Genomic DNA, 26,440 nt, shown 5'->3' with positions numbered 1-26,440 from the left:
ACCAGGCTGCCTTTGTAACTCTGGCTGTTCTGTCTGGACAACCAATAGAGGCTTGTGGTTTGGAGGGGGCTGCCTGCCCAGCTACAACTCCTGCTTGGTCCCCTCATTGTCCTTGTGGGGTCACATCACCCTGCACGGAGCTTGTTGAGGGGAGGCTATGAGCTGGGTTGCTGTGACACTGTGTCCCAGGTGATGCCTGACAGCCTTTGGGACCCCCATGGCTGTGCTGGGCAGCTCTCATATGAGTTTGGATGGGGTGTGTGGTGGGAATCAGTGAAGGGTGGTGTTCCTCAATGCACTCCTTGGGCAGGAGTGTGTTCTACACCCATGCTGTGATCAGGGCTGAGGGACCTGTGTGCTCTCAACTCTGGGCCAGGTCAAACCTGGAAGAAAAGTGAAGGTTAGATGTCACCACGACCATGGCCAGCACAGAGTCTTTATTGATGAGACACAGAACAGAGCCATGGGGTCAATCCTGGCTCTGAGGCCCCTTGCCCTTGAGCAGTAAAGGCAGAACCAGTCTTCATGGTGCAGCAGCCCCTGCTGGAACCACATCCAGGGTATCTAAGTTGGGACGCTAAACCCTGAGATTGCCATGGTTGAGCCAGGCAGGCTGGTGAGGAAGACCCTCTGGAGCTGGATCAGCACCTGTATCAGCATTAGGAAGATGGAGATCCAGGAAGGGGTTGTGTGGAGTGGGAAGGACGAGGCTAGCCCTACAGGACTGTGGATTGTCCCTCCCTTGGCTCTTGTTGGCCTTGGGCTTCATGCTCCTCCTGAAGTAGGACAGATAACCTGTGTTCCTGAGCCCCGTGGATCTTACAGTTGTTTGATGCGCCCCTGGCAAAACAGTTTGGGTGTTGGTGGAGCTACCCACTTTCCCTGGGGCTCCCTGAAGGGACAAGGGAGCCTGGATGAGACAACAGGTTCTCTTCATCCCTGGCACAGACAGGTGCAGTACTCGTGCTTCTGCTCTGGTCTGCATACTTGGGCTGTGATACCAGTTAAGTTTCTGCGCAAACTCTAGGCAAAGGATCAGGTTCCTCCTTCGAAGCCTGACCACAAATTGGAGGCAGTCCAGGCTGTGCTCTGCAGCCACAGAGGACCCTTTGGATGGTTTTTCAAGGGAGGAAAGCATCTTGGGGCTGTGCACACTCATCTCCTCTGGTTTCCACTGTTACTGATGGAGGGCTGTCCAGAGAGTCAAAGTCCCTGACAGAGAAAGGGCTGTGGCCGTGCCTCTACTTGAAATTCCCATAGGTTTCAAATGAATTCAAGTAACTGAGGGCTAATTCATAGCAGAGCCCATACTGCTGCTGTGGAGAGAAGGATGCACATGAGAACCTGATGCACCAGTGCCTGCAGTGGAAGGCCAGCCTTGGTCACCAACATCTTCCCGAGCAAGCCAGGCAACCCACTCTCTTCCTCCCACTTGGAGTCTGCCTTCTCCCACTGAGGAATCACAGATGTGTTCTCCAGGAGCTGATTGCTGGGCTACCCTAATGCTGGAGTCAGCTGGTCTCCAGAGGAGAGCCAGCGTCCACGACATGAAGCATTTGCTGCTCACTCCCATCTGATGGCCTCTAGCACCCAGATTGAGTGGTGGGGTAGGTGCAGGACAAGCACCTGAGCACCCACCAGTGCAACCCCCCACTGAGCAGGCCAGGTGGACCAGAAACGGGCAACACAGCCTGCAGCATGCTTTGGTGCCCACCTGGTTCTGCAGAACCTGCCTCTAAGTGACTGAGTGTGTCCCAGAAGCAGAAAACAGGGCTTTCAGAGGTCTCATCTGCCCCTGCCACCCCCAGGATGATCTGAGCACTTAGGTGCTAGGGCAGCTGCTGGGACAATCCAGGCTATGGCTCTTGCTCCAGTGTTTCCATCCTGGCTGGGTTTGAAGTCAGCACCTACCACATCTTTAATCAGCTGTCTTCGCCGCCTTTTCAGCATCCTCACAGCCTGGGATACATCCACCAGCCCCTCACTTTGGATCTGCTCACACAGGAAACTAGCAGCACAGAAGACTCCGCTCCGGCTGGCACCATCCCTGTGGACGAGAGCAAGAGGAAAGTCACTTGCCCTGGGATCACTTGGCAGTGCTGAGCCTCAGAGGTGTCCCACTAGCCATGCAGGCTCTCAGGATGGTCATATCCACAGATTGTGCACCCCGCCAGCCTCCACAGGGAAGCCTTCCTCCCTGAACACAGGTGAATTCATGTCCATATGTCCACCCTTCACCTAAGCTGAGGACGTTACTGTGACCCAAGTTCACTGATACAGCCTGGGCTGAGCCAGCTCTGTGCCACAGCTGCTCCTCTGAGAGACATCACTCACCAGCAGGTGACGAGGATACGTTTGTCTTGGCTCTGCCGATGGTGTGTCTCCACCTTCCCTAGCAGGTTGATGATGGTGGTAGGGTGTGGGGGAAGACTCTGCTGCATGGGCCAGTCCTCCAGTTGCCATAACCGAACTTCCAGTGCAGGCTTTTTGGGCTAGTGGGGGAAGAAAGACTGGGCTGAGAAGAAACCCATTGGCTTCACGGAGAGAAGGGAGGGGCAGTGTCTGTCAGTCCTGGCTCAGCTGTGCACACTGGATCAAGGAAGCAGCTCTGCTGTGGGATGGCCCAGACCCAGACTCTGTCCTCTTCCATTGAGTGCTCTGAGACCAGCAGATGGGCAGAGCACAAGATAAGAGCTGATCACCAGGTGCAACTGAGACTGATGCTGGTCCAGCACCCAGGCACCTGTAATACCTGTCCCTATCCACGAACCACCACCAAAATGAGCAGACCCTGTCCGTGGCTGTTGTCCTCCAAGTTAGAAAGGTACACAAATGTCCCTCTGCCTGGTACCTCTGCCTGCAGCCTCCCTCTCTTGGGACTAACCTCCCTCCCAAGCTGAAAGGCCCTGCTCTTGTCACTGCCTTTCCAGGACCCCGTCAGATCCTTCTGACTGTTGTGGCCTCCACCACCCCTAGCTGCAACTTTGACGCCAAATCAAAGCCTGCTGATGCTGGAGCCTGGCTGGTCCTCCCAGCTCTTGCAATGGCAGTTCTCAAAGGACTTGGCCATCTCTGCGCAAAGACCCCACCTGCTGCTGGTTGGTGAGGGCAAGCGTCCAGGCTGTGAAGCCATGTCCGGGCTCCTCTGAGATCAGGAGGACATGGAAACGGCCGTAGGCATCTTCGCCCTGGGTGGGCCAGAACTCCACATATGTCTGGGGAGGGAGACACATGTGTGGTCACAGACAGCCCTGACCTGCAAGTGTGACAGAGCTCAGCACCTTGCATGGGTGTGCTCATGCCAGCCCATCGCCCGTAAGCCACGGTGTGCACGTGAGTGCTCTGCCTGCCATTTGCTGGGGACCAACCCCTAGTGCTACAGCCAGGAAAATAATGCTCCTGCAGAGCGGAGACCAGCGGTAAGCAAAACCCAAGGGATGCTCCTTTGCTCTGGGACCGGGGACATCCCACTGCTGTAGTGACAATGCCGGGACTGTCCTCTTGGCTCTTCCAGGTGAGCAGGGCTCTCGTGAGAAGAGCTGCATGGGGGTAAAGGCAGAAAGCACATTGCCCAGCCTCACGGGGAGCCAGGAGAAGGGAGGTCTGCTGACCTTGTCCAGCTCCTGGAGCTGGTTCAGCACAACCACCGACGTGCAGGTGTAATCCCAGACCAGAGCCCAGAAATCCACCAGCGTGGTGGAGAAAGGCAGCTGGGTGATGATGACTCTGTCCTCATCGGTGTATGTCTGCAAAACACAGCGGGGTGTTGGGGAGAGAGGTCACCCTGTCCATCTCCTGACACCCCATCCGACAGCGGGAACGGCTCCCTGCCTCCCTCCAGCCAGGCCTCTGCAGGCCCAGGGGCAGAGCTGGAGAAGATGCAGGGCACCCCAGCCCTGCTCAGAGCAGGCTTGCATCCCTCAGCTCATCACACCGGGGCTCTGCTCCCCGAAGGCAGAACCTGTGCGTCAGCCTGCTGAGCTGCCTGCGCAGGCAGGGCTTAGGCTGATCGCGGGGGCCACCTCCTGGCCGCGGGGCCCCAGCCGCTGGGAAATAGTCACTGTGGAGAAGCCCCAGGGCTGGGACACCTCCAGCCAGGGCGGCACGGTCTACCCTTGCCTCGAGCAGTGGTGCCCGGAGTGGGACTTGGCTGCTCCCAGCAGCTCCCACCCCGCGCTGGGGCTGGAGCCTTACGTTGGCAAACACAGCGTTGATGTAACCTGGCGAGCCGTCTGCGTTCAGCGAGGACATTAGGATGGGCCGGCAGGAATCTGCTGCAGAGGCAAGGGGCAGAGAGAGAGATCTGATGAGCTGTCCTCTCCCTGTCATGGGGCTTTCCCTGCAAGCAGTGGGGCCAGCGTGGCTCCCTGCGGCACGGGCTGGAGAGGCTTGGATGAACAGGCACCACCAGCCCCAATGGCTGTTACAGCTCACGGCTGCCTGACACAGGATGTCCAAAACCCCAGGGGCGGAGGCACAAAGGCACAGCAGGTCCACCCTCCTCATGGTTTCCCAATGCCTCATCTGGGCTGCTGCACTGGGAAAGATTAGACCCAGGGATATGTTTATCTCAGGTGTACCCCATGAATGCATGCCTCCAGCCAAGCCAGAAGGAAGCAGGGATGGGGTCTTGCTCCCATGAAGGGACCAGCCTACTCTGTATTGCCAACCAGAAAATGACGATTGGACCCTGGGCAGAACCTGCCAGCGGCATGGTGCTGGGAGGGAAAGCAGCAGGGTATAGCATTGTCTCCCACCCACTGCTCTCAGGTGCTGGGTCACAGAGCAAGGGGCCGCCCATCCCTGCCAGCAGTACCTGGCAGGATCCCTGGCTTGCGGTTCTTGGGCTGGTTGCTGGCTTTCTCTGCTTCTCTGCATGGCAGGAGCTGGAACAACTCGGAAAACTTCTGCAGGGCCTGTAGGGATGATTCAGCCAAGAAAGTCCTTCCTGTCAGCTCCTTCCATTCTTCAGTCAGCCCAAAGAAATGCTCCCCCATCTCCATCCCACAGCTGGAGGGGGGAGTAGTAAGGAGGAGGAAACACAGACCAGCCCCAGCAACACCAGACCCAGTGCAATAAACCTTGGTGGTACCTTGAACTCCTTCTCAAGGACGTTGTTGTGCCTTGAGGTCTCGGCTTCTTGAAGGCAGTGGTCATGGCTGGCGAGGCTCTCCACTGGGACCCCAGTGCTGCCGCATAGCAAGCCTTCGAGCAGCACCTCATACAAGAAGATGTACTGTTCCTGCATGAGGACATGGGTCAGCTGCACAGTCTGAAGCAGTTCCATGAGGAGCCCTGGGACTTCAGACCACGAGCTCACTGGCATCAACCTGTGCCAGGAATGAGCCAGACCCGTCCTTCAGCCTTCCTGCTGTGGGGCCCTGAGGCCAGACACCTCTCAGTGCAGGCAGACATGCTCTGAGAAATAGCCAGCAACTGCAACAATTGATCCTATGATTCTATCTTCTTCTGGTTTAACGGTCCCTCTCAGACCAAACCCCTGCTCTGGGGAAGCCAATGAATTGGTTAGTCCTCTTACAAGAAGCTGGATGGTCCTGCCCAACCTAGTTGCTTCCAGAGGGTTCAGAGCATTGAGCAGACCATGGGGATGTAGTCCCTCAGCCAGGACACTGCTGCCCAGAAGATGCCGTGAGGGCAGACATCCTGAAAGCCTGAAGGACATGTGAACTCTCGTTCATGCTCCTTGCCTACAAGACAGCCCTCCTATGCCAGGACAACTGGTGCGTATGAATGCTGCTGGCACCTCAGGGGGTCACAGGGGAAGGTGGATCCTGACTAGGTTTGGGCACAGCTTTGAAAAGATCCTGCAGTTTCCATCACATGTCAGCTCCATTCCCTGTGGGTAGACCATGAACGGCATGGCCAGTGTGGCTTTGTGTGCCACATCCCTGGAAAGGGTGGGAAACAGATCTGCAGCCTGATAGCATGCAGGGAGCAGGTAACTCTCCTCACCTTGGTCTGCACCATGCTGACTCGCTGCTCCCGCAGCCTCTGCACGCAGTGAAACACATCTACCTTCCCCTCAGCCTTCCCCATCTTCAGGAGGAAGTCCAGAGCGATGAAGGTACCTGTGCGCCCGATCCCTGCGCTGAGGATACAGAAAATTGGTAGTCAGTGCTGGCCCAGCAAGCCTTGCCCCAGCACCCAAGTGCTCCCAGCCCAGTACCTGCAGTGCACGAGCACAGGTCCAGCAGACGCTTCCAGCCCCCTCTTGTTCACCATCTCCACCAAGCACAGGAGCTGGGCAGGGTTTCTGGGGACCCCATGGTCTGGCCACAGCAGGTAGTGAAACTGCTCCACCACTCTTGGGAGAGCACAGCCTGCCTATAAATAGGGAGATGTGGCTGGGTGCAGGAACCAACCTGGAAAGTTGTGTGAAGTAATCGCATGCCAACAAGTAGGGAGCAGTGGAGAAAACCACTTCAGTGGGGCACCAGCACACCGTGTTCCCCCCAGCAACCCCAGTGCAATGACTGCTCCACTATAGCTCATCAGACAGCAAAGGGAAAATCAAGCCAGCACACTGCCTCAAAATTCCTGCTACCCCAGTTCTGTTGCAAGAACAGAAAACACAGCTTTTTCCCCAGAAGAAAAAAAAAAATCACAGTGTAGAGAGTTTCCACAGTCATTGAAAAGCCCTGGCTTCCCCAAATAAGGTGTTTCCCAAGGCTGGTACTGCACTGGTGTGAATGTAGTCACTTTTGTTACCAGCCCATCACGTATTTTTCCCGAAACATCACATTCACATGGCCTGAACTGAAGAACTGTGATTTCCCAACATTAGGTGCTCTTGAAGCTTTACCTTTGAGCTAGATTTTGCTCTGGGAAAGACAAGAAAAGACAAGAATATGAGTAACTGCAATGTCTTTATATTGTAGCAGTTTACCCCTCCTTACAGCTCCATCAGTTTCTGATTATTTTCTGAGGTAAAACTTCTGCAGAGGTGCCCATGTTGAGAAATATTATTATGTAAGTTATCTTAAACCATAAACTATATGTCCAGGCTTCAGAGCTGTGACCACAGAGCTTCAATGTGGACCTTCTGCAGATTGGCCCAGGTGACAGGCATGCACCTGTCCCATCATCCTGGATGTACAGAGATGCCATTTGATACCCTTTAACAGCTTTTATGCCCCTTGTAATCACCTCACCCAAGCCCTCAGGGATGCATGATCTGCCCATGTGCATCACCAGTCCAGACTCAGCTGGGATGATCACTGGAGCAGACCAATTACCTTTGCCTGGCACAGAAATCTGGGGCCAATGCCCTGGCAGGGGATCCAGTGAGAGCAACACCTACCTTGGAGACCAGGTCTTGGCCAACAGCTCCCACCAGCTGCTGAAACCCAAAAGCATCCTGCATCTCCATGTCATGTACACGCCAGGCTTACCTTCTGCAGACAGAAGATGCGTGTGACAAGGCCCATGGTGGTCCTAGTGTTGCTGAGTGTCACCCTGAAGTCCCCGTAGACCTGCTCCTGCTCTGGCCAATACTGCTCACACTTGATCTGTCAACAGCAGTGAGACAAGCAAACCCATGAAGGGAGCATTGCAAGTCAGCAGTGGTGAAGAGCTGCTCCCTGCCCTCCTTGGCAGCTGGACTGGGAGCAAAGCAAAGCAAAGCAGGAAAGGAACGACTCTGGGGAGCACACGCTGAGATGGTCTCTCTACCTTGTTCTGCTCCACTAAGCCCGTCAGCATCACAATGACTGAAGTCGTCTCCTGCCAGACCATCTGCCAGAAATCCACCACCGTCCCAGGCATGGGTCCTTGGGGTGGAAGAGGAGAGCCCTGTGCCAGTGTCCAAGCCATGGGGGTGTAGCTCCTCCCAGGCATGGCTCAGACATTCCCAGGGTATGAGCAGCCCTGGGCTTCCCTCTGCCAGGGGACTAACACTGCAGAGCCTGGACACAGCAGAGCCTGGCAGGGCATGCTGGGGCACCTTGGCTTCATCACTGGCAGCAGAAATTGGAACAAGGAGGAGGGAGGGCTGGTGAGCCCAGGGTACAACAGAGATTCACTGCTGCTTCAGGGGCTTCCATGTCCAGACCCTTAAGATGACCATGAGCTGCACCCACATTTATGATCCTATTTCATAGAATCATAGAATTATAGAATGGTTTGGGTTGGAAGGGACCTTTAAAGGCCATCCAGCCCAACCGCCCTGCAAGGAGCAGGGACATCTCCAACCAGATGGATGAGGGAAAGGCTGTTGATGTGGTCTACCTAGACTTCAGCAAAGCCTTTGACACTGTCTCCCACGGTATTCTCCTGCAGAAGCTGGCAGCCCATGGCTTGGATGGGTACACTCTTGGCTGGGTAAGGAGCTGGCTGGAGGGCCGGGCTCAGAGAGTGGTGGTGAATGGAGTTAAATCCAGCTGGCTACCGGTCACAAGTGGTGTTCCCCAGGGGTCGGTGCTGGGGCCTGTCCTCTTCAATATCTTTACTGATGATCTGGATGAGGGCATTGAGTGCACCCTCAGTAAGTTCGCAGATGACACCAAATTGGCTGGGAGTGTGGATCTGCCTGGGGGTAGCGAGGCCCTACAAAGGGATCTGGACAGGCTGGAGAGCTGGGCTGAAGCCAATGGGATGAGGTTCAACAAGACCAAATGCCGAGTCCTGCACTTCGGCCACAACAACCCCAGGCAGCGCTACAGGCTTGGGGCGGAGTGGCTGGAGGACTGTGTGGAGGAAACGGACCTGGGGGTACTGATTGATGCTGGCTGAGCATGAGCCGACAGTGTGCCCGGGTGGCCAAGAAGGCCAACGGCATCCCGGCTTGCATCAAAAACAGTGTTACTAGCAGGAACAGGGAGGTAATTGTCCCCCTGTACTCGGCACTGGTGAGGCCGCACCTCGAGTACTGTGTTCAGTTTTGGGCCCCTCACTGCAAGAAAGACATTGAGGCCCTGGAACGCGTTCAGAGGAGGGCTACGAAGCTGGTGAGGGGTCTGGAGCACAGGCCTTATGAGGAGCGGCTGAGGGAGCTGGGATTGTTCAGTCTGGAGAGGAGGAGGCTCAGGGGAGACCTTATAGCTCTCTATAACTTCCTGAAGGGAGGTTGTAGTGAGCTAGGGGTCGGCCTTTTTTCTCGTGTAGAGAGTGATAGAACTAGAGGCAATGGTTTCAAGCTGCGCCAGGGGAGATTCAGGCTGGACATTAGGAAATATTACTTCTCGGAAAGGGTAGTCAGGCACTGGAATGCACTGCCCAGGGAGGTGGTGGAGTCACCGACCATGGGGGTGTTCAAGAAACGTTTGGATGTTGTGTTGAGGGATATGATTTAGCTGAGAAGTATTGGTGATGGTTGGACTGGATGATCTTTTAGGTCTTTTCCAATCTTGATAATAATTCTGTAATTCTGTAATTCTGTAATTCTGTAATTCAGATCAGGTTGCTGAGAGCCCCGTACACCCTGGCCTTTCCAGGGGTGGGGCATGTACCACCTCTCGGGGCAACCTCAGAGCATTTCTGCAGCTTTGCAAGGAACCTGATGCCTCCTCACTGCATGCTGCACAGAGCAGGTAACCCATCCTGGATTTGTGTCGTTGGAAGGAGCCTGTCTCCAAGTGCACTGGGTGCAGATGTGTCAGGCATTTGCAGGTTTGTCCCTATTGTGCCAGTCACCAAAAGGAAAAAAAAACAAGCTTGTGGGTGGAAGGACCATGCCCTCACCCTGGGCAGTGCAGGGACCAGCTCTGGACACTGGCCCCTAAGCCTTCCCTGCCCTGCAGCAGCTGTAACCACTGTCCAAGACAGAGGCCCAAGAGATACAGGGCCTTGCACTGAGCCATTAACAGCCCCTAGGCTGCTGTCCCAGTTCCCCACTCCCCAAAGTCCTCAGAGCAGACACTGGCATCTCCTGAGCGTGACGGCTGGGAGCACCCACCTTGAGCTGCGATGAAGAAGCGTGGACTCCGGTAGCTCTGTTGGGGAGAGGTTCAAACAGCTCCGATCACACGGGTCAAACACTTAACAGGGAATGAAATAAAGGACCCATCCCCACAGGCACCAGAGCCCTCGGCACAGCATGTCCCACTGTACCACTCCTGGCCAGTAGACAGTGGGTACCCAGGGGCTGAATCTTGGCTCCTGTCCCCTCACACAAGTCCCTTTTCGTTAGAGATGAGAACTACACACAAACCCAGAGTACTCTGGGTAGCTCAGAGAGGAGTGAAGAAAAGTGACATCCCAAGATCTGCCAGCATTTGAGGGCAGCAAATGCCAGACCCTGGGGACACCCATGTGAGGACTGTCCTCACCCAAAGCAGCTGAGCACCTCTCCTGCCCTGCCCAGGGACCTCTACCCTGCCCAGGGCAGGAATTCCTTGCTACCTACATCCACGTAGCTGGCATTGATGTAGCCATTCCCCGTGTCAGAGGGCTTCAGCACCACACGGCAGTGATCATCTGAAAGAGAAGGGAGGTGGGGAGTCAGTGGAGTGTCTCTTTGGGGCAGCAACGAAGTGACTATTGAAGGAGGGGAATGTAATTTAGGAAAGCCTGCGTCTGCCTGCTCCCTCCTCAGCAGCACTCCAGACCTCAGGACATGTTCAGAGGTAAAGAATGGCTGATGAGATGAAAGATGACATGGCACAGCAGGAAATGCAATGTGGGTTTGGGGAAGACTTCATGCAATGGCAAAATATCCACAGCATGTGGGGCCCAGAGGAGCTTTGAGTTTTGACAGAAATTGGGTCACTCCCTCTTCTTTCCTACAAACAGCCACCTCTGGATAGGAAAATGCGGTGTTCAGCAAGGACTAACAGCAGGAACAGGAATGCAGTGATGAATGATTAAGCTTACAGAGTGATTTGAGGAGCAGGACAAGGATTCTCCAACTGGATACAAAACAGTGGGACCAACAAGACAATTCTGGAAAATCCCTCCGGCTTTCAGTGTTCACAGAGGATGAGGTGAGGAGGTCAGCACTGCTGAACAGCTGGAGGGGCATCACCCTGTACCACCCAACCACCTCCAAGTGCCTGTGCCAGCCCCAGAGAGCTCTGCTTACATGGGATGATGCTCTTGTACCGGTTCTTGCTCTGATTACACAGCTCCTTCCCGGCGTCACAGGGATGCAACAAAGTGGAGGACAGTTGCTGCAGAAGAAGAAGACAAGCCGACTTTGCATTGGCACGTTTTCTAGGGCTGGCCAAGGCCAACTGCATCGCACACCCAAGGAAGGGATGAGGGCTGGGTGGACAGTGCAGCCAGGTGTGAAAGCAAAGCTAAACCAGACCTCATACTCTCCCAGACGCCCAGCGCCATGCCTGTTGACTGATTCATCCTCTGTCTGCTCTGCCTCTATTTCTGCCCTCTTAAACCTCTTCAGAGTCTCCAGCAGTTCCTCCACCGGGATCTGTGTGCTCATCTTGCCCACACCTATGGAGATCATGAGGCCAGGAGTTCAGCGTGCACCTGATGGCTGGCCCTACAGCTCTGCAGCTGGGACTGAGCTGGCATTGTGGTGGGCAGGACCCCACCAAACCTTAGATTGTCCCTCCCCATGAAGGTCCCTTTCTCCTGGGAGGCATCCCTTTCCCCACACCAGCCCGCTCTGGTCTCCTTGTTCCTCTAAGGATCTTACAGAGCCTGTAAGCCCTCCGCTATGCTTTTAACAGACAGTCTGTCCAGACAAGGTGTGTGGGGCCTCTGCTCATACTGCACCTGCTCGACGTCTTCGCAAGGGGATACTGCTGCTGTTCTCCAAGGTTTTAGAACTGTTGTGCCTTCGCCTGCAAAACAGCAGAAGAGAGAGACAAGAGGAGAGGCTGCTGCCCATGTAACAGCCCTGCCTCCCACCTTGCTTTATCTCGGAGTCCACCTGGGCACTTCCTGGCAGTGCAAGGTGCTGGATGCCTCACAGACTGGGAGAGGTGAGGCACATACTGACCTGAAGACCACGAAGAGCAGCAAAATCCCCAGGGCCAGGAGTGCAATGACCAGCACTACTGCAGTAACCACGGGCATCCTGCCCAGCAAGGACACCGACTCCTTCCCTGCAACTAGCACAGCCCAGGATCAGGCTCCTGCACAGCCTGAACCAGGTGTCAGGAGATCCCATTGTGGCATGAAGCGAAAAGCAGCTTCCCTCATCACCCACCACAGGCTTTGCATTGGAGAATAGCTAAGCTCGTGCAGAAAGAGCAGATGCTTGCTTGGTGCAACACCCTCCAGCACGAGCCCTGTCTCCCTGAGTGCCTCAGGCATGGCCAGAGCCTGGTGAGGTGTTTGCATTTCTGGGGATGCACATGCCTCAGGGGAGCATAAGGACTAAGATGCAATATGTGATGAGAGCAGGGATGATGCAGAGTGTCCACTGACATCAGTGCCACATCTGGCCAAGTGGCTTGAGGTTTCCCAAAGCCCATCTACCATAGATAGCCGCAAGATACAGAGAACTTTGAAGAAAATGGATTTAGGACAATGAGATCCTACCACTCCTGAGCTTGGCCAGCGCTTCTCGACGGAAAGCAGCAAGGCTGGGAAAAGGGAACACCCCGGAGAGACCCTCAGGCACCAGGAATGAAGAGCGCACTTACCAAAAGAGAAGCTGTAGCAGATGCAAGTGAACTTCTCTGCCTGTAGGATAAGATGGAAGAAGTCAGGTCACTCCTGCCCCACTGCCCACCCTGGGGGAAAAGGCCACCCACCCACAACCACCCAGTGCCCCAGCTGTGGCCAAGGACCCTGGGGACACTGTCCTGCCAAGGTGCTTGGGCTCTCAGTGTAGGGACCAGGACCAGAGCCTGTGCAGCCCTGCCGCTTGCCATTGGCGGACTGGCCCAGACTCTGGCTGGCAGTGTCCAAGGAGAGAGGAGCCCCCGTGACGGGTACCTGCTGCGAGTGGTGGATGAGGCGGAGAAGGGCCGTGTAGTTCCAGCCCGGCTGGAGGGCAGCATTGTGGTAACCCTGCCCGTAGGTCCTGTTGCCCAAGACAAAGTCCACAGGGGCAGTGAGGTTGAGCACTGCAGCCACGTAGGCGCCGGGCTGCCAGGTGGCATTGAAGGGCTGCAGGTCCCCTGAGCAGGCTTCTTCCACCACTGTGCCATTGTGCGTCGCAGCCACGATGAGCTGGTGCTCCCTGCAAGGCAGGGAGTGAGAGGGCCAGGGGAGACGGGGACAGGGAGAGCAGGACAGAGGCGGCTGCCAGTGGAGAAACCCATCTTGGGGCTGCGAAAAGCAAAGGTGCTGGGGGCCACACTCACCTGGTGACCTCGGGAGGATGGGCGATGGGGTGGAGGGGAAGCACGGCCGTCCCTTGGGATGGGGAGATGTCACGGACACTGCGGCAGCTGATGTCGAGAGGGTGCGGGGTGTCTGGAGGGGCAGACCCGGGGGACGAGCCTCAGCGAGCGGGATGGCAGGGGCGGTGTGAGGAGCAGGGGCAGTCCTGGACACAGCAAGCTGCAGAGCACAGCTCCTCTGTGCCCAGGCTCCTCAGCGCCGGCTGGGAGGCCACAGGGCTGGGGACAGGGAGCTGCCTCAGCTGAGGCGCATGACACGGCAACCCCAGAGAGAATGGGACACAGCGAGCGTTACCAGAGCCGTTGGTCTTAAATTCCCACAGCAATGCAGCCCCAGCTCCTCTGGCCGTGAGTCCCTGCAACGTCACCACGTAGCTGCTGCCAGGGCTGTGCTCAGGCAGTGGGTGCTCAGTGATGGAGCTGCTCAGCCGCAGCCGCTCCATCTCCAGCAAGCCGTCGTCCTGCGCACTCCTGGCCGTGATGTTCAGCTGCAGGAGGAGACAGAGCTGGAGGGCAGCAGCTCGACCTGCCCTCTGGACCTGCTCACAGCACACCGAGACAGAGCAAAGCACCCCTGAGAGCCTCCCCTTCTCTGCGCCTGCCCCAGTTGTGAAAGCTCCTGGAGAGAAGCCAGCAGGAGCCTTGGCCCCATGCGTGGACCTCAAAGCAGACAAAAGGAGGAGAGGAGGAATTTGGAGCCAGCGCTCAAGACGTCAGAGCGGCTGCCTCTGTGAGAAAAGGACCAAGCCTCTGTGAAGAGCTGAGGGCAGGAGGGAGGCTGTTCATTTGAAGAGGTCTATATACGTGTAATGAGCCCGAGGACAGGTCACTGGTATGGTGATGCAGCACTGCAGGCTCCAACAAGAGAGGCCCTAAACTTCTCCTTGCTGCTGTGCAAGGTTGGACTCTCAAGGCTTTGTCTATGAGAAAAGGACAAGACAGCGTTCCCACAAGGGATACAGATGGATGCTCCCTGTTTGCCAATGCATCATCTGAGTTTCTCATGAGATCCCAGGCCATCCTCACTGCTGTCAAGGTCTTTATGGAAATGGCATCTTGGGAATATGCAAAAAAGCAGCTAGCTGAAGGCAGCAAAAAGGATTCTTTTCACAATCAGAGGTGTCTGTTCCAGCTGGAACAGATTGATAAGCAATGCCAGCAGTGCCCCTGTTTGCTGGTTGCTACAGGAAAGAGCTAAGAGGAGCATGAAGAAGCAGCCTGTCCGCGTCCCCGTCACCCCACAGAGAGGTCTGTCCTTAGAGAGGGCACAGGGCACACTGGTAAGGGTCTCAGCCTCCCTCAGTGCTAGAAAGCAGGGCTGCACCATGGCAAGAGCCCCAAATGCACAGACGCAGGAGGCAATTCAAACCATGCACGGAGGAAAACTCAAAGGAATGGTGCAACTCTCCTAGAAGAAGAGAGATTTGCAGAGGACGACTCAAACCACAGACTTCGCTGTGGCAGGAACCAGAAACAAGCGCACAAGAGGCACAGGAAACCCCGAGAGGCCACCCCAGCAGACACGTCACCAAGTGCTGCACACCGAGCTGCAAAGTCTGCCAAACCACAGGCCGAGCGGACCGGGGGAGGAAACGCAGAGGGCAGGGAGCACCCACCACCTCTCTGGGCAGCCCCACAGCACGCGCAATGTTGAGGACGAGACAGAAAATGCTCCTGCTCATCACAGCCAGCTCTTCAGCTGGACTGGCTGGGAGGTGCAGGTCATCAGAGCTTTCCCTTCCCCACTCTCCCCAGGCTGCCTGCACAGAGGTGCCTTGCACGGTGAGGGGCACCACGGGCAGTCTGTGGTCCGCTGGTACCTGGTATCCCATGATCTCCCCTTTGCAGGAGGGCAGCGCCTTCCACCTGAGTGACCCCGTGCTGGCATCCAGCCACAGCCTCTCCGGTTTGTCCGGCACTGGAAGCACAGGAGGATGGGGTCACACATGGGCACAGTGAGGAGGGGCTGAGCCCAGAGCAGGGTGCAGGCAGCACCTTGCCCAAGGAACAGGCTGCAAAGGGACCCCTGAGGAGGGCTTGTCCCCCACAAAGGCTGCATGTGCCACAGAAGCAGCAGCAGCAACTGTGTGGTGAGAAGTGGGAGAGTGGGGAAGGGTCATGCCCTGCTCCAGGGCTCTGCACAGCCCCTTCCCCAGAGCCCCACGGGTCGCAAGTTGCCCTGATCCCAGGACCATCACTGCAGGAAGTAGAGGATCAGGCTGAGCTGTCAGGCAAAGGGCACCTTTACATTTCATGTGGGTAGACACATACCCGTTTCCTTTGTCCTGAGGTGTCCTCTGTACAGGATTGTGTTGGGTGGCACGGAGATGGTGACACTGTAGACAGTGAAGGGCTGCAGAGTGGGACAGGTGAACATTCCCTCCTCACCGTGTAGCATCTCTTCTCCCTTCACCTCCTCAGCCTCACAGGGAGGGAAGGAAGGTCCTGCCAGATAGCATGTGGCCCACATGTGCCGGCAGGTGTCAGGGACTCTGCAGGTCCAGTTGAGTTTGATGCTGGTGCTGGAAACCTCCAAAGTCCCAGGCAAAACCTGGAGGATCTCTGTGAAGGAAACATTGCAAGAGGGTCACTCCCTTCCCTTCCCCTCCCAGCCCTGCAAAGGTGCTGCAGTCAGACAGCCCTGCTCCCCACCCAGTTGGGTGGGAGGGAAAGTGAGAGGCTGACACTGGTCACTTCAGCTTTCTGGTAGGACATCAGGAGGAGTTTGGGGTCATGGTGTTCTCAGAAGCTGCATGTCACCTTTTGGGAGAATCCCCCCCAGTAAGATAACTGCCCCCATTCATTCAGAGATCAGGACATGGCAAGAGCAGGAGAGGGAAGTGCAGGACAGTGTGTCCCCACCTGGGCTACATCACAGCTCATAAGGCACAACAAAGAGGTCCTTCTGACCTCACACCCTCTGAGCTGTGTGGCTGCAGGCATCCTTTGGTGCTGTGGAGAGCACAACGAGACACATTTCATCCTGGTCTTGCAGGAGCTGCTTCCACAGTCATGAGCTTCTCATGCTGACTCTCATCCAGACACATTCCCAGCATCCTGCCCCTGCAAAGAACCATCCTGCTCCTGATGCCTTCCTTACCAATGCACTCCACACTGGACTCAATGTGGGTCCAGTCACCTCTGCTGTCCCTTCCCAACCACAGATCTGTTTCAGGTTTCCCATAACTGATGTGCTGGACTTTCTGTGAACATTTGACATGGGTGAAGGATGGCTGGAAACCCTCAGGACAGCTCAGAGTCACTTCCTCGTTCTTCTTGTAGTTCTCCTGGTCTGGTGCCAGCTGGAGGCTTGGGTCCCACCAGGGTCTTTCGCACGTTTCTGGAAGAGGTGAAAGTGGGTGTTAGTTGGGGTGGGAGGTGGCAAGCTGGGCTGGGGTAGCTGGTGGGATATCAGCAGTCATTCACGTTGAGGCAAAGTGGTGTAGGCAGGAGAGAGCTCCTGATGCCTCCCTTACCAATGCACTCCACACTGGACTCAATGTGGGTCCAGTCACCTTTGCTGTCCCTTCCCAACCACAGATCTGTGTATACAGGTTTCCCATAACTGACGTCCTGGACTTTCTGTGAACATTTGACATGGGTGAAGGATGGCTGGAAACCCTCAGGACAGCTCAGCGTCACTTCCTTGTTCTTCTTGTAATTCCTCTGGGCTGGTGCAAGACGGAGTCCTCGGCCCCAGTGAGGCCTTTGGCACATTTCTGGTAGAAGTGAAAACAAGTGTTGGTCGGGGTGGGAGGTTTCAAGGAGGGTTAAGGGTATGCGGTGGGGTATCGGCAATCTCCAGCAATCCCTCCAGTCCCTGAAGGGAGAAGAGAGGTGACAGATCCATCTGCCAGGATGCGACCTCTGGGCAAGGCTTGTTGGGGGTCTCCTTGTGGGTGAGTGAATCGGGGCTGGGGCCTGCCCAGGCGAGTGGTGGACAAGGACGTGCCCGAATTCAGTGGGCGAATGGTCTCAGGTACCAAAATCAGGGAGATCTGAGTGGCCCAGATCAGGCACCAGAAGTGCATCCTTGGGCACAGGGGTGATGGTGGAAGCTCAGAGATGGATGAATGGGGCAGGATTTGACCACGGAGCTCCCCAAGAGGCACCTCCTGACACTCTGCTTACCAATGCACACTACATTCCCCTCAATGTGGATCCAGACACCACTGCTTTTCCTCCCCAGCCACACATCTCCATTTGGAGAACCAGAATAGTTTAATGGCTCAGCTCTCCCTGCACATTTGACATGGGTGAGGGATGGCTGAAAACCATCGATGCAGCTCAGAGTCACTTCTTCATTCTTTTTGTAATTCCCACGAAGTGGTGTCATCTGGAGTCTTGGGTCCCACCAAGCAGGCTTTTTGCACATTTCTGAAAGAGATAAAATTCAGTGAGGAGTGGCTTTGGGAGGTGGAAAGGGGAGGCTTGGGATAGCTCTCTCCTCCCCATGACTCTGACCACTCAACCGGACTCACACAAGAGTCCCTCTACTCCCACCACGCGCCCCTGTGGGAGGGGGCACAGGGCTTATCATCACCCCTATCTCCAGGAGTCCCAAGGCTCCCCTCAGTTCCACCATGGGCTGCTTGAGACCCCATTCTCTTGGCCCTCTTCACGTTCAGGTGAGCACAGCAGCAGTGACAACCTCCCCACCAGAGCTCACCCAAACCCCAGGGAAGCTTCTCAGGGAAGCTAGCAAAGCAAAGTGCCAAAGCTTCCAGCTGAACCCCTCTGGCTATTCCTCCTTCTCTCAGCTTCACAGCTCCAGCTCTCCATGTGGAGACAGGGGACGCTGGCCAGGAAGGGTTCCTGCCTTTGAACCCCTCCCCAGGAGCACAGACCACCAGCAGCTCCTCATGGCATGGTGCTGAGACAGAAGGTGCCCTGGCACTGCCAAGACATGGGGGAAAGCCGAGGCGTCCAGGTCTCCCGTTCCTGGACTGTCACCCAGGTGGGGCTGAAGCACGATCATGTCATCCTGTCTGACGCCAGCTCAGGACCCCGGCGCCAGGGTGGTGCTGGGCTGTGCTTACCCTCGCAGGTGGCAACTCTGTCCCAGAAGGTCTGGGTCCCTTTGGAAATGCATCTGATCTGGGGGACCGATGGCACATACTCCCCATCACAGCTCAGCTGCACCAAATCATTCAAGGCGTAGCTGCTCCGGTTTGGGGTAAACCGCAGGTTGGGGTCCCACTCGGAGGGAACTTTACATCTCCCTGTGTGCAAAGGAGATGAGGGAGAGCCCTGAGGATCACCGAGCTGCGGCAGCATCCTCGAGGGTGAGGAGGCTCCATCTAGAGGGGTGCTGGTCCCCCTCACTTCAGAGGGGTGGCAGAGAGGAGCACCTGCCAGGATGAGGCCCCAGACCCGGGTGCATTCACCCTCCTTACACCCTCCGGGGTAGTGCAGGAGGGTTACTCGTGGGCCCTCCTGCCCACCCACGCACTGCGGAGGGATCCCAGCTGTTGGGATCCGGCAGCCCGGTGGATGCTGCTCTCTGCTGTGCTGTCTCCCCAAAAGAGAGGGGCTACGGGAGTGCCCTAGACCCTGTAAGTCTCCGCTGGCACCACTCACCTGCATTCCCATCATCCTGCTCACACCTATGTGCACACATATTTGCAGCAAAAAGCCCACTCAAGGCGACAATTGACTTTAGCTCTGCAGGTTGCACTTGTTATTCCCTGTGCTCCATCCCTTGCCCAAAGTACCCACTGGCTCCCAGGACTGGGTGCCTCCTGTCCCATTCCCCTCCCATCCTTTCCCGGGAGGGACAACACCCCCACATCTGCGTTGGCAGAAGGGACTTGACAGGAACTGCAGGTATAGGTTTAACCAGCTGCATCTTTAGTTGCATCTTCCAACACATAGAGTGGGTAATCAGTGGAAGTAAATCTTCATTTTCCATTTGTTTCTAGACCAGAGTGCCTCTGTCTGTCTGCATTTGAGACTCTACCCTCTGTCCAGATACCCGTTTTCACGCAATAAGAAATGTATCTCTCTGTGAGCTTTCTTCATCGAACAAATTCAGCCGTAAGTACCCAAACATTCTCCAAAGTTACTGGTGCGCAGCCAGGCAGGCACAGTTTGCACGGCTTCCCAAAGCATCCTAATGGCACTAGGACCCACCACAAAACGGTGACTGCTCTGCACTCCTCATGTGGCAGGCCAAAAACCCACAACAGCTGCATCATCTCAGCCAGAATAAAGCCCCTGCCAAATAAATGGAATAAAATCCCACCAGACTGGCAAACCGAGCAGTAATTATTTCAGGCAAGTGCGAGCTACTCGTGAAGGCACGTCCAGTGTTTCATTTTGCATTTCAGGGTCCCAAATCTTGCCTGTACAAAGTTTATTCATCGATGGGGATCCTTCCAGCTCAGAGTCACAGCAGAAACGTGAACAATCGTTGCTTGAAAAGAGGTTTGTGGGGCCTGACCTCAAGCAAGAAGCAGATTAAGGGAATGAAACCTCTCCGGTGGAGACAGCCCCAGTCTTGACCTTCAGTGCACAGGGGACTGGTTGCTTTTCCTTTTCTACGAGCTTCCGTACCTCCTGGTAGCTGTTACAGTCTCCGCAGTGAAACAAAACCCATCGACAGCAAAGGACATGGCAACCCACCGGGCGGAAAATGAGGAGAGGGAAAGAGAAATTCTGCTTCCTGTGCAACCTGCTGACACAGGTGCAGATTTTGAGAGATATCTGGGACAGTGCCTTCCTAAGAACACGGACGCGCTGCTGGCAGGGGTGGCTGCAGCTGCACGCCGGAGCTCTGCCTTGCTCCCAGCCCTCCCTGAGCCTTGCACCAAAACTTATAGTGCCCTCTGTGTAAGCAAGGCATTTGCTGCTGATAACAACCACAAATGAACTAATTATTGTTGACAGGAACTTAGGATTGGTTCAGCCTTTCCTTAGTTACGGGTGGTACAAGTAAATAGGTGCTGTGTGGGGCTTCCAGGCTGGAAGTGGGTGTGAAGAAATCCCTTGGATGCACCTGACACAACAGCCACACATTTCTGACTAGGCTGGCCACCGTCACCAGGACTCTAGTGAATCACTTATCTTAAACTGGGGCATTTATCAACACTAATCCTTTGCCAGAGATGTCAGAATCTTTTCCCTTTTCCTTTTTTCCAGGTGAAAAGGGCCTGGCAAAGGCGCAGTTTTACTCTATGTCCTCAGTCCTTCTCTCAGCATCTGCTAGGAGGGTGTGGCAGGATGCTGCTGCAATCCGGGGTGGTTTCCAGTGTGGCATCAGGCAAGGGCAGACAGCTGAAACGCACTTCTGCGAAGACCACACGTGTGCCAGCAGTGTGTCGGTGGCCACGTCTGCCCTTTGGCACAAGGACTGCACCGGTGAGCAGTCCCGCAGGCAAAACCTCTCGCTCCCTCCTGGTACCTGGCTGTGCCCACAGAGCCCCTTGCAAGCACCAGCAGGATACCTGTCCTCTGCAACTCGTCCTTTCCTTTCCGAGCCCTCTGAGCTGTGGGGGTGGGCACTTGGCCCCCTTTTTTCTTCCCCCCAGTCTTCCCTATGCACTTTGGTCTGCAAGATTTGGCCCTGTCGTGGTCATGTGCGGGGCAGGCGGGGGCTGATACAGCACCCAGACCCAGGCTGGGCATGGACCACGCTGGGCAGAGCCCGAGGTCTGGGTGGGAGAAATCAGAAAAGGCAGGCAGAGCCCACAGCTCATGCCCATCCTCAGAGGAGCCAGAGCCTGGAGAGTGTTGCTGTAGGGGAGAGCACCAGCCTCAGAAATCAGCCTGGGAATTAATGCTGTCTGGCAGAGAGATGGGTAGGATAAAAGGAGCTTGCTTGCTTTGCAAAGGGAGCTTGGGGGGCTGCCAAACCCTGTTCACCTCCCATGCGTGGAGCATCCTGCTAGCAGTGTCTGTGCCGTCGCAGCCCCTCCAGCGCTCGCCTCCTGCTGCTGCAGAGGAGCTGAAGGCACACAGGGTGTCGCAGCACCGACACCGTCTGTGTTCAGGCGTCTGCAGCCACTCAGAGCCCTTCCTGGCAGCATTTCTGATGACTGCGTGAGGGTAAAGCCTAGAAGTCTCTGGTTCCCCGCAAAAGGAGGAAGAGAAGACACCATCAGTCCACGTGAGTTTTTGTTTCAAGAACATTGCTGAATACAATTCAACTTCACTTCTTCCTATAAGCCCAAACCTAGCAGGTCTGTGATTACCACTTGAGATTCACTGGGAGAAACTAATTTGTGACTGCTGGTGCAGTCGAGATGCTGGGGGACACACCTCTGTCCTCGCCCTTCTTGCACTCTTTCCCCAATCACTCCATATTCTTCACGTACCAAATCCCATACTAAATCCAAAGCGCAGTGGTTACCTGAGAAGAAAATTAGCTCCATCCCAGCTAAAACCAGGACATATTTGCCATGGGAAAAGGGCGCCCATGGTGGCTGTTTGTGTGCTTTGGTTGTGGCCATGGGAAGCCACGTGGCACGTGTGGGTCAGAGGGTGTTGGATCTCCATCAGGCTGGAGCTCACCACTTGTGCAAAGGAGATGGATGCATGTGCTGGTGTGCAAGGGCACTGACAGAGACAGGAGGGTGCTCAGAAGGACAGTGGAAAGAAAGACTCAGCTTCTAGCCCTGTAGATACCAACAGCCTCCAGAGGAGTAAAGAAACAGTCATCAAACGCTGTTTTTCACCCAGTATCACAGTATGCAGATAGCCGCCCACAGGGCCTCCACCCTCAACTATAGGAAAGAGGCTAAGACAAGTGAAATTTCAGCATGGAAAATATGGTGCAGCTGTGACCAAACAGGAACCTCTTCAACATTCAATGTGCGTTCTCTGCAAAATGGAGAATGCTGAGTGCCTAGGCAGGAGTGGTAACAAAAGGTTAGTCTATTTGCCTCATACAGAGATTAGCTGTTATGTTTTTCTTCAGCTGATGTTATTAAATTAATACCCTCCTTTTCATTATTGTCTAATACTCATGAATATAGAAAGCAATTTACAGAAATATCTGGACTGCCTGACCGTGCTGCAAATGAGTTAAAAGAGTCTGGCAGGCAAAACAAAGCCCCAGCATGCCCCAGAAGCAGATGTCAGGGAGGATCAGGAGAAAAGAGAAGTAGCTGTGCTGGCAATTCAGGTCAGGCTCCTGGGTTCAGCCCTTTGCTTACCCGCAAAAGATGTACTTTCTGACATTGTATTATCTCGTACATGAAGAATAAAAGGCAAGCTAAGAAGCAGCAGGCAAAGTTCAACCCTTTTCCCCCTTTCTGGGCAGCTGACAGAGGTGACAGCAAAGCGCGCTGGAGCATCGCTGCGGGGGATGCCATGTGCTTGCTAAGAGGAGCTAAGAAGAGCAACCACTCAACGCTCCGCTTTTCCACCAGTGGAGAGTGGTGTTACAAGCCACTGAGAAGACACGCATGGGTCTTAAAGCGTCTCTGTACTCACCTTTAGCAACCAGTGAATCATCAAGAGCCACCGAGTGAATCATCAAGAGCAATGGGCAGAGCGAAGGTGGGGAAGGGGTAGAGAGACCCCAGGGCAAGGAGGCTTCAAAGCAGGTCGCTGAGCAAGGCACAGCGGGAAAAGCAGGGAAATGGCAGTGCTTTAACGTGCACTGCTCTGCCGTGCAAAAGGGCATCTGAGAGGGTTTTGAGAACAGGAGGTGAAACACTTGTTTCCTGAGTCTGTGCTCTGGTAAAGGGAAGTGGCAGCATGGTGGAGCATGCAGATCACAGACCAAAGGAGGTCCAGCCCCGCTCCGTAGCATCTCTTAGCATTTGTGATCCCCACAGGATTTACTCCAGGCACTGTTCAGAATTTGAGTCCCACTAACACAAAACTTTTTGGTTCGAGCGTGGCCTTATTTTATCCAGGAGCCTCCCACCCACCAGGCACTGCAGCTACGCTCCTAGTTAGGGCTCCTTGTCAGCTGCTACTAAATCACTGCATTGTGTCAAGCAAAGCTGATAGGAAAGCAGCCAGGGCCATCCTGGATCGCGGACCCTGCCTCTGCAGGGAAAACATCCCCTAGCAGCTTCCCCACCTACCTCCTTAGGGACTGTAAGGGGATGAGGCTTTTGTATAGGTGGGGCATTTCAGGGGACAAAAAAACCCCAGTAAGAACAGTGCAGTAAGACGATAAGATGACAATAGGACAATGAGACAATGCACGCTGCTCAGTGCAGGATGCCACTGTGACGGGGTGAGCAGAGCTGCAGTGCCGTGCTGGTTCACTCATGTACCACACACACCGACCACATCCTCTGCCTGCAGTCGCTCTGCTTTTCCCCGGGCTCCCAGCACCGCTGCCGTGTGCCCTCACCTCCTGCCCAGGATGCAGTTCTGCTATCTGACCTAATTTCCTCGGCAATTGCCGGCCAGTGGCCCACAGCCTTTCCCCGGTGACTTTTCAGGAACCGGTGCTGCCGGCAGTCAGTGCTTGGCATGAGGGACATGGCGAGCCGGGGAAGCTGGCCCAGTGATTTTGGTGCACAGGAGCTCTACTTAAAGGGGACAACCCTGCACTGTGGGGGGACCAGGGTGCCGGGAAGGGGACAGCAATGTGCAGTGGGAGCAGCTTGTCCATTGTCCACACCAGGCTGTTTCACCTTCTCAATGGTACCCTACATTTGCCAGGGTCATGGGAGATGCTCAGGGACCCCTGGGAAAGGGGACTCTTGGGTCATGCCCTGTCCCCATGTCCCCCATCTCTGCCCAACAGCTTTACCCTGTCCCACTGCCACTGTCTGCCGCACAGAGACCCATTCCACCCTAACGGGGATGGGAGGGACCCTCCAGCCCCATCCTGGCCATCCCCCTTGTCCTGTCCCTCAGTGAGAGAAGGCTCTTGATCCATCAGGTGGGAACCTTGGCACGGGTCCTGGGATGGAATAAGCCCACATGCTGAGAATGCAGGCAGGGCTGCCTGTGTGCAGCTGCCAGATGTTTTTGTCTTGGTTCCTTTTTTTCAAAAACACCAAGGTGCAAACTCAGCAATATCGTCTCTGCTGCAGACAGCCCCAGACTGCTCCAGGGACGGCTGGGTGCAGAGCACACCAAGGGTCTGTTGGCCACCAGGTCCCCGCTATGTCCCACCACACACGGCATGGCCATGTCCTGGCCTTACCGCGCACCAAGCTGGAGACCTACACAACACCTGGGCATGGTGGTACATGCTGGCCTGGGAGGACAGCTTCAGTGGGGGACAGGGGCAAGGGGAAGTCACTCTGGGCTGGAGGATATCCTCTGTCTCGGGCTTAGCCTATGATTTTTGAGTAACAGTGCATTGTGCTCACACTCCCTGCAACCACAGGGACATGTTTCCCCTGGGAATGGGCTCTTGTGGCCCATGTCACACAGTACAGACGCTGCTGTCACATCATATCAGCAACTAAAGGTCCTGGTCACATTACCTGGCCTCTGTCACAATCAGAGTCCTGAATCGACAGGATTTTCTCTAGCCTGTGTCAGCCCAGACACATCCCTGCAGCCGGTCAGGACGACATGAGTAGACGCTAGTGTAATGATTTTCATAATCTAGCTCCAGCAAGGTTGTTTTAGAGAAATACTCCAATTAAGACAGATGCAGAGCAATACAAGGTCATGGTCCCTGGACCGTAGCTCAAACCCCAGGCAGTGCCATGCTGGACGGATTCACCAGCCTCCTGGGAGGCCAGATAACGTGAGGCTACAGGTACCTGCTAAGTGACTCTGTTGGGATGAAAGTGTACAGCCTGCGTTGGAAGAGCCCAGCAAAGCCCTGGGAGTGCCCTGGCCTTCCAGCACCAAGGAAGCCCGCCAAAGAATAATCCTCGCACATCGTAACTCCTCTTCCCCAGGGTCTCCTGGACACACAGGGGCTCAGCTCACAGCTTCTCAGGTCTTTGCTGGGCACCAGCACCCATCTCCACTGTGGCAAGGACGTGGCATCCACACACCGTGCAAAGCCCAGGGACACTGCTCACTCCATGGAGGAATGATCTGCAGAGGCTTTTGCAGCACACTGAGGTCTGCCAGCTTCCATCCCCAAACTGAGCTTCATCCCACCACAACCCCACTGATGCCTGAGCGTCTTGGGCCCTAGTATGGACATTAGCTGCAGTCCTCTCTGACAAACCTACTGCACGCTGCGTGCGTTAAAGACACACAGCATCCTTGCCGCAGGAGAGCAGCAAAACCTTCTCTTGTGGGGAGAGGAGCGAGCACTTCTTACCTGCTTCCTGGGGCTCTGCAGACTCGTTGAAGTCCGGCTCTTCCTGCCACTGTGCTACTAGCAGAGGTGCGAGGAACAGGAGAAATATCCATCGCAAGGCCATGGTTGCTTACGCTGCCAGGGCAGGACTGAGGTCTGAGCCCCGCCGGCTGCCTCGCCGCGCACCCGTCTGACTGCAAGAGGTGCAAGCGCAGAAAGGAAACAGCCGCGCAGAGAAATCACATCTGGTGCAAGAGGCTTCCTCATTGGAAAGGGAACCTCCACCAGTGTCAGCACCACTTTCATTCTTCTCTTCTGTGCACCAGGGCAGCTTCACACCCCTTTTGCAATCTTACTGCTCTCCAATCTCTTGTCTGACAACCACAGTTTTCAGGTTTTTCTGGCAGGAGCAGCTACTGGACACAAAAGCTGGCTTACCTCCGCTCCTGGTAAGATCCCAGAAGTCCCAGAAGGATGTGTGAGCTGTGCTGGTTCATGACTGCGGTTTTGCAGGAAGATGCAACTTCCATACCGTTATGGAAAAGTCAAGCAGACACTACATCAGGACAACCCTCACCTTGGTACTGCTTAATAAGGACCATGATATAAAGGACTTCTGAAGGGCACTGATGATCTTAATTACCTGGCAGTGCACGCCATGGGCAGAAAAGCCAAGGTTTTGGCAGAAATGGCTCGGTACTCAAGACTGGGCTGAGAGCAGATGCTAAGGAACAAGCGGATGAGAGCCCCAGGACCTGTAGCCCAAGTGTTATGGCAGGTTGTGTAGCCAACACATGCTGTAAGCGGAAATGACCACGAAGGGGTGAGAAGGTGTCACAAGCACAGCAGTGGGCAGGGAAGCGGCTGCTGGTGAGTCTGTCTGTGCGGCTGGAGGCTGGTGGCACCGGCCACGGCAGCAGACCCGACCTTCAGAGGCGGCCCAGGGCAGAACTCGATTAATTTGTGCTCCTCCAGCCTCCCCAGC

The 26,440-nt window shown here is 55.4% G+C and overlaps 1 protein-coding gene across 1 annotated transcript; it reads right to left on the bottom strand.

The window, feature by feature from the left end:
• Positions 1-420: 420 nt before the first annotated feature.
• On the bottom strand, positions 421-25,603 carry LOC104475484 (receptor-type tyrosine-protein phosphatase T). Its single transcript, XM_086770370.1, has 28 exons — positions 25,477-25,603; positions 18,314-18,496; positions 16,751-16,993; positions 16,375-16,614; positions 15,546-15,836; positions 15,095-15,192; positions 13,570-13,762; positions 13,236-13,347; positions 12,865-13,111; positions 12,570-12,609; positions 11,921-12,032; positions 11,695-11,762; positions 11,267-11,409; positions 11,039-11,126; positions 10,364-10,434; positions 9,914-9,950; positions 7,693-7,790; positions 7,413-7,529; positions 6,188-6,345; positions 5,974-6,109; positions 5,093-5,242; positions 4,817-4,916; positions 4,195-4,274; positions 3,612-3,746; positions 3,090-3,215; positions 2,335-2,492; positions 1,912-2,047; positions 421-1,316 (listed from the first exon to the last, which is right to left on the bottom strand). The coding sequence occupies exons 1-28, from the start codon at positions 25,577-25,579 to the stop codon at positions 1,242-1,244; spliced, it is 3,738 nt and encodes a 1,245-aa protein (XP_086626496.1). The 5' UTR covers positions 25,580-25,603; the 3' UTR covers positions 421-1,241.
• Positions 25,604-26,440: the final 837 nt, after the last annotated feature.

This window comes from Chlamydotis macqueenii, chromosome Z, assembly GCF_036417535.1.
Source record: "Chlamydotis macqueenii isolate bChlMac1 chromosome Z, bChlMac1.mat, whole genome shotgun sequence".
NCBI lineage: Eukaryota > Metazoa > Chordata > Aves > Otidiformes > Otididae > Chlamydotis > Chlamydotis macqueenii.
Note: the sequence above shows the minus strand (reverse complement) of the source record. Positions and strands in the feature narration are given on the sequence as shown.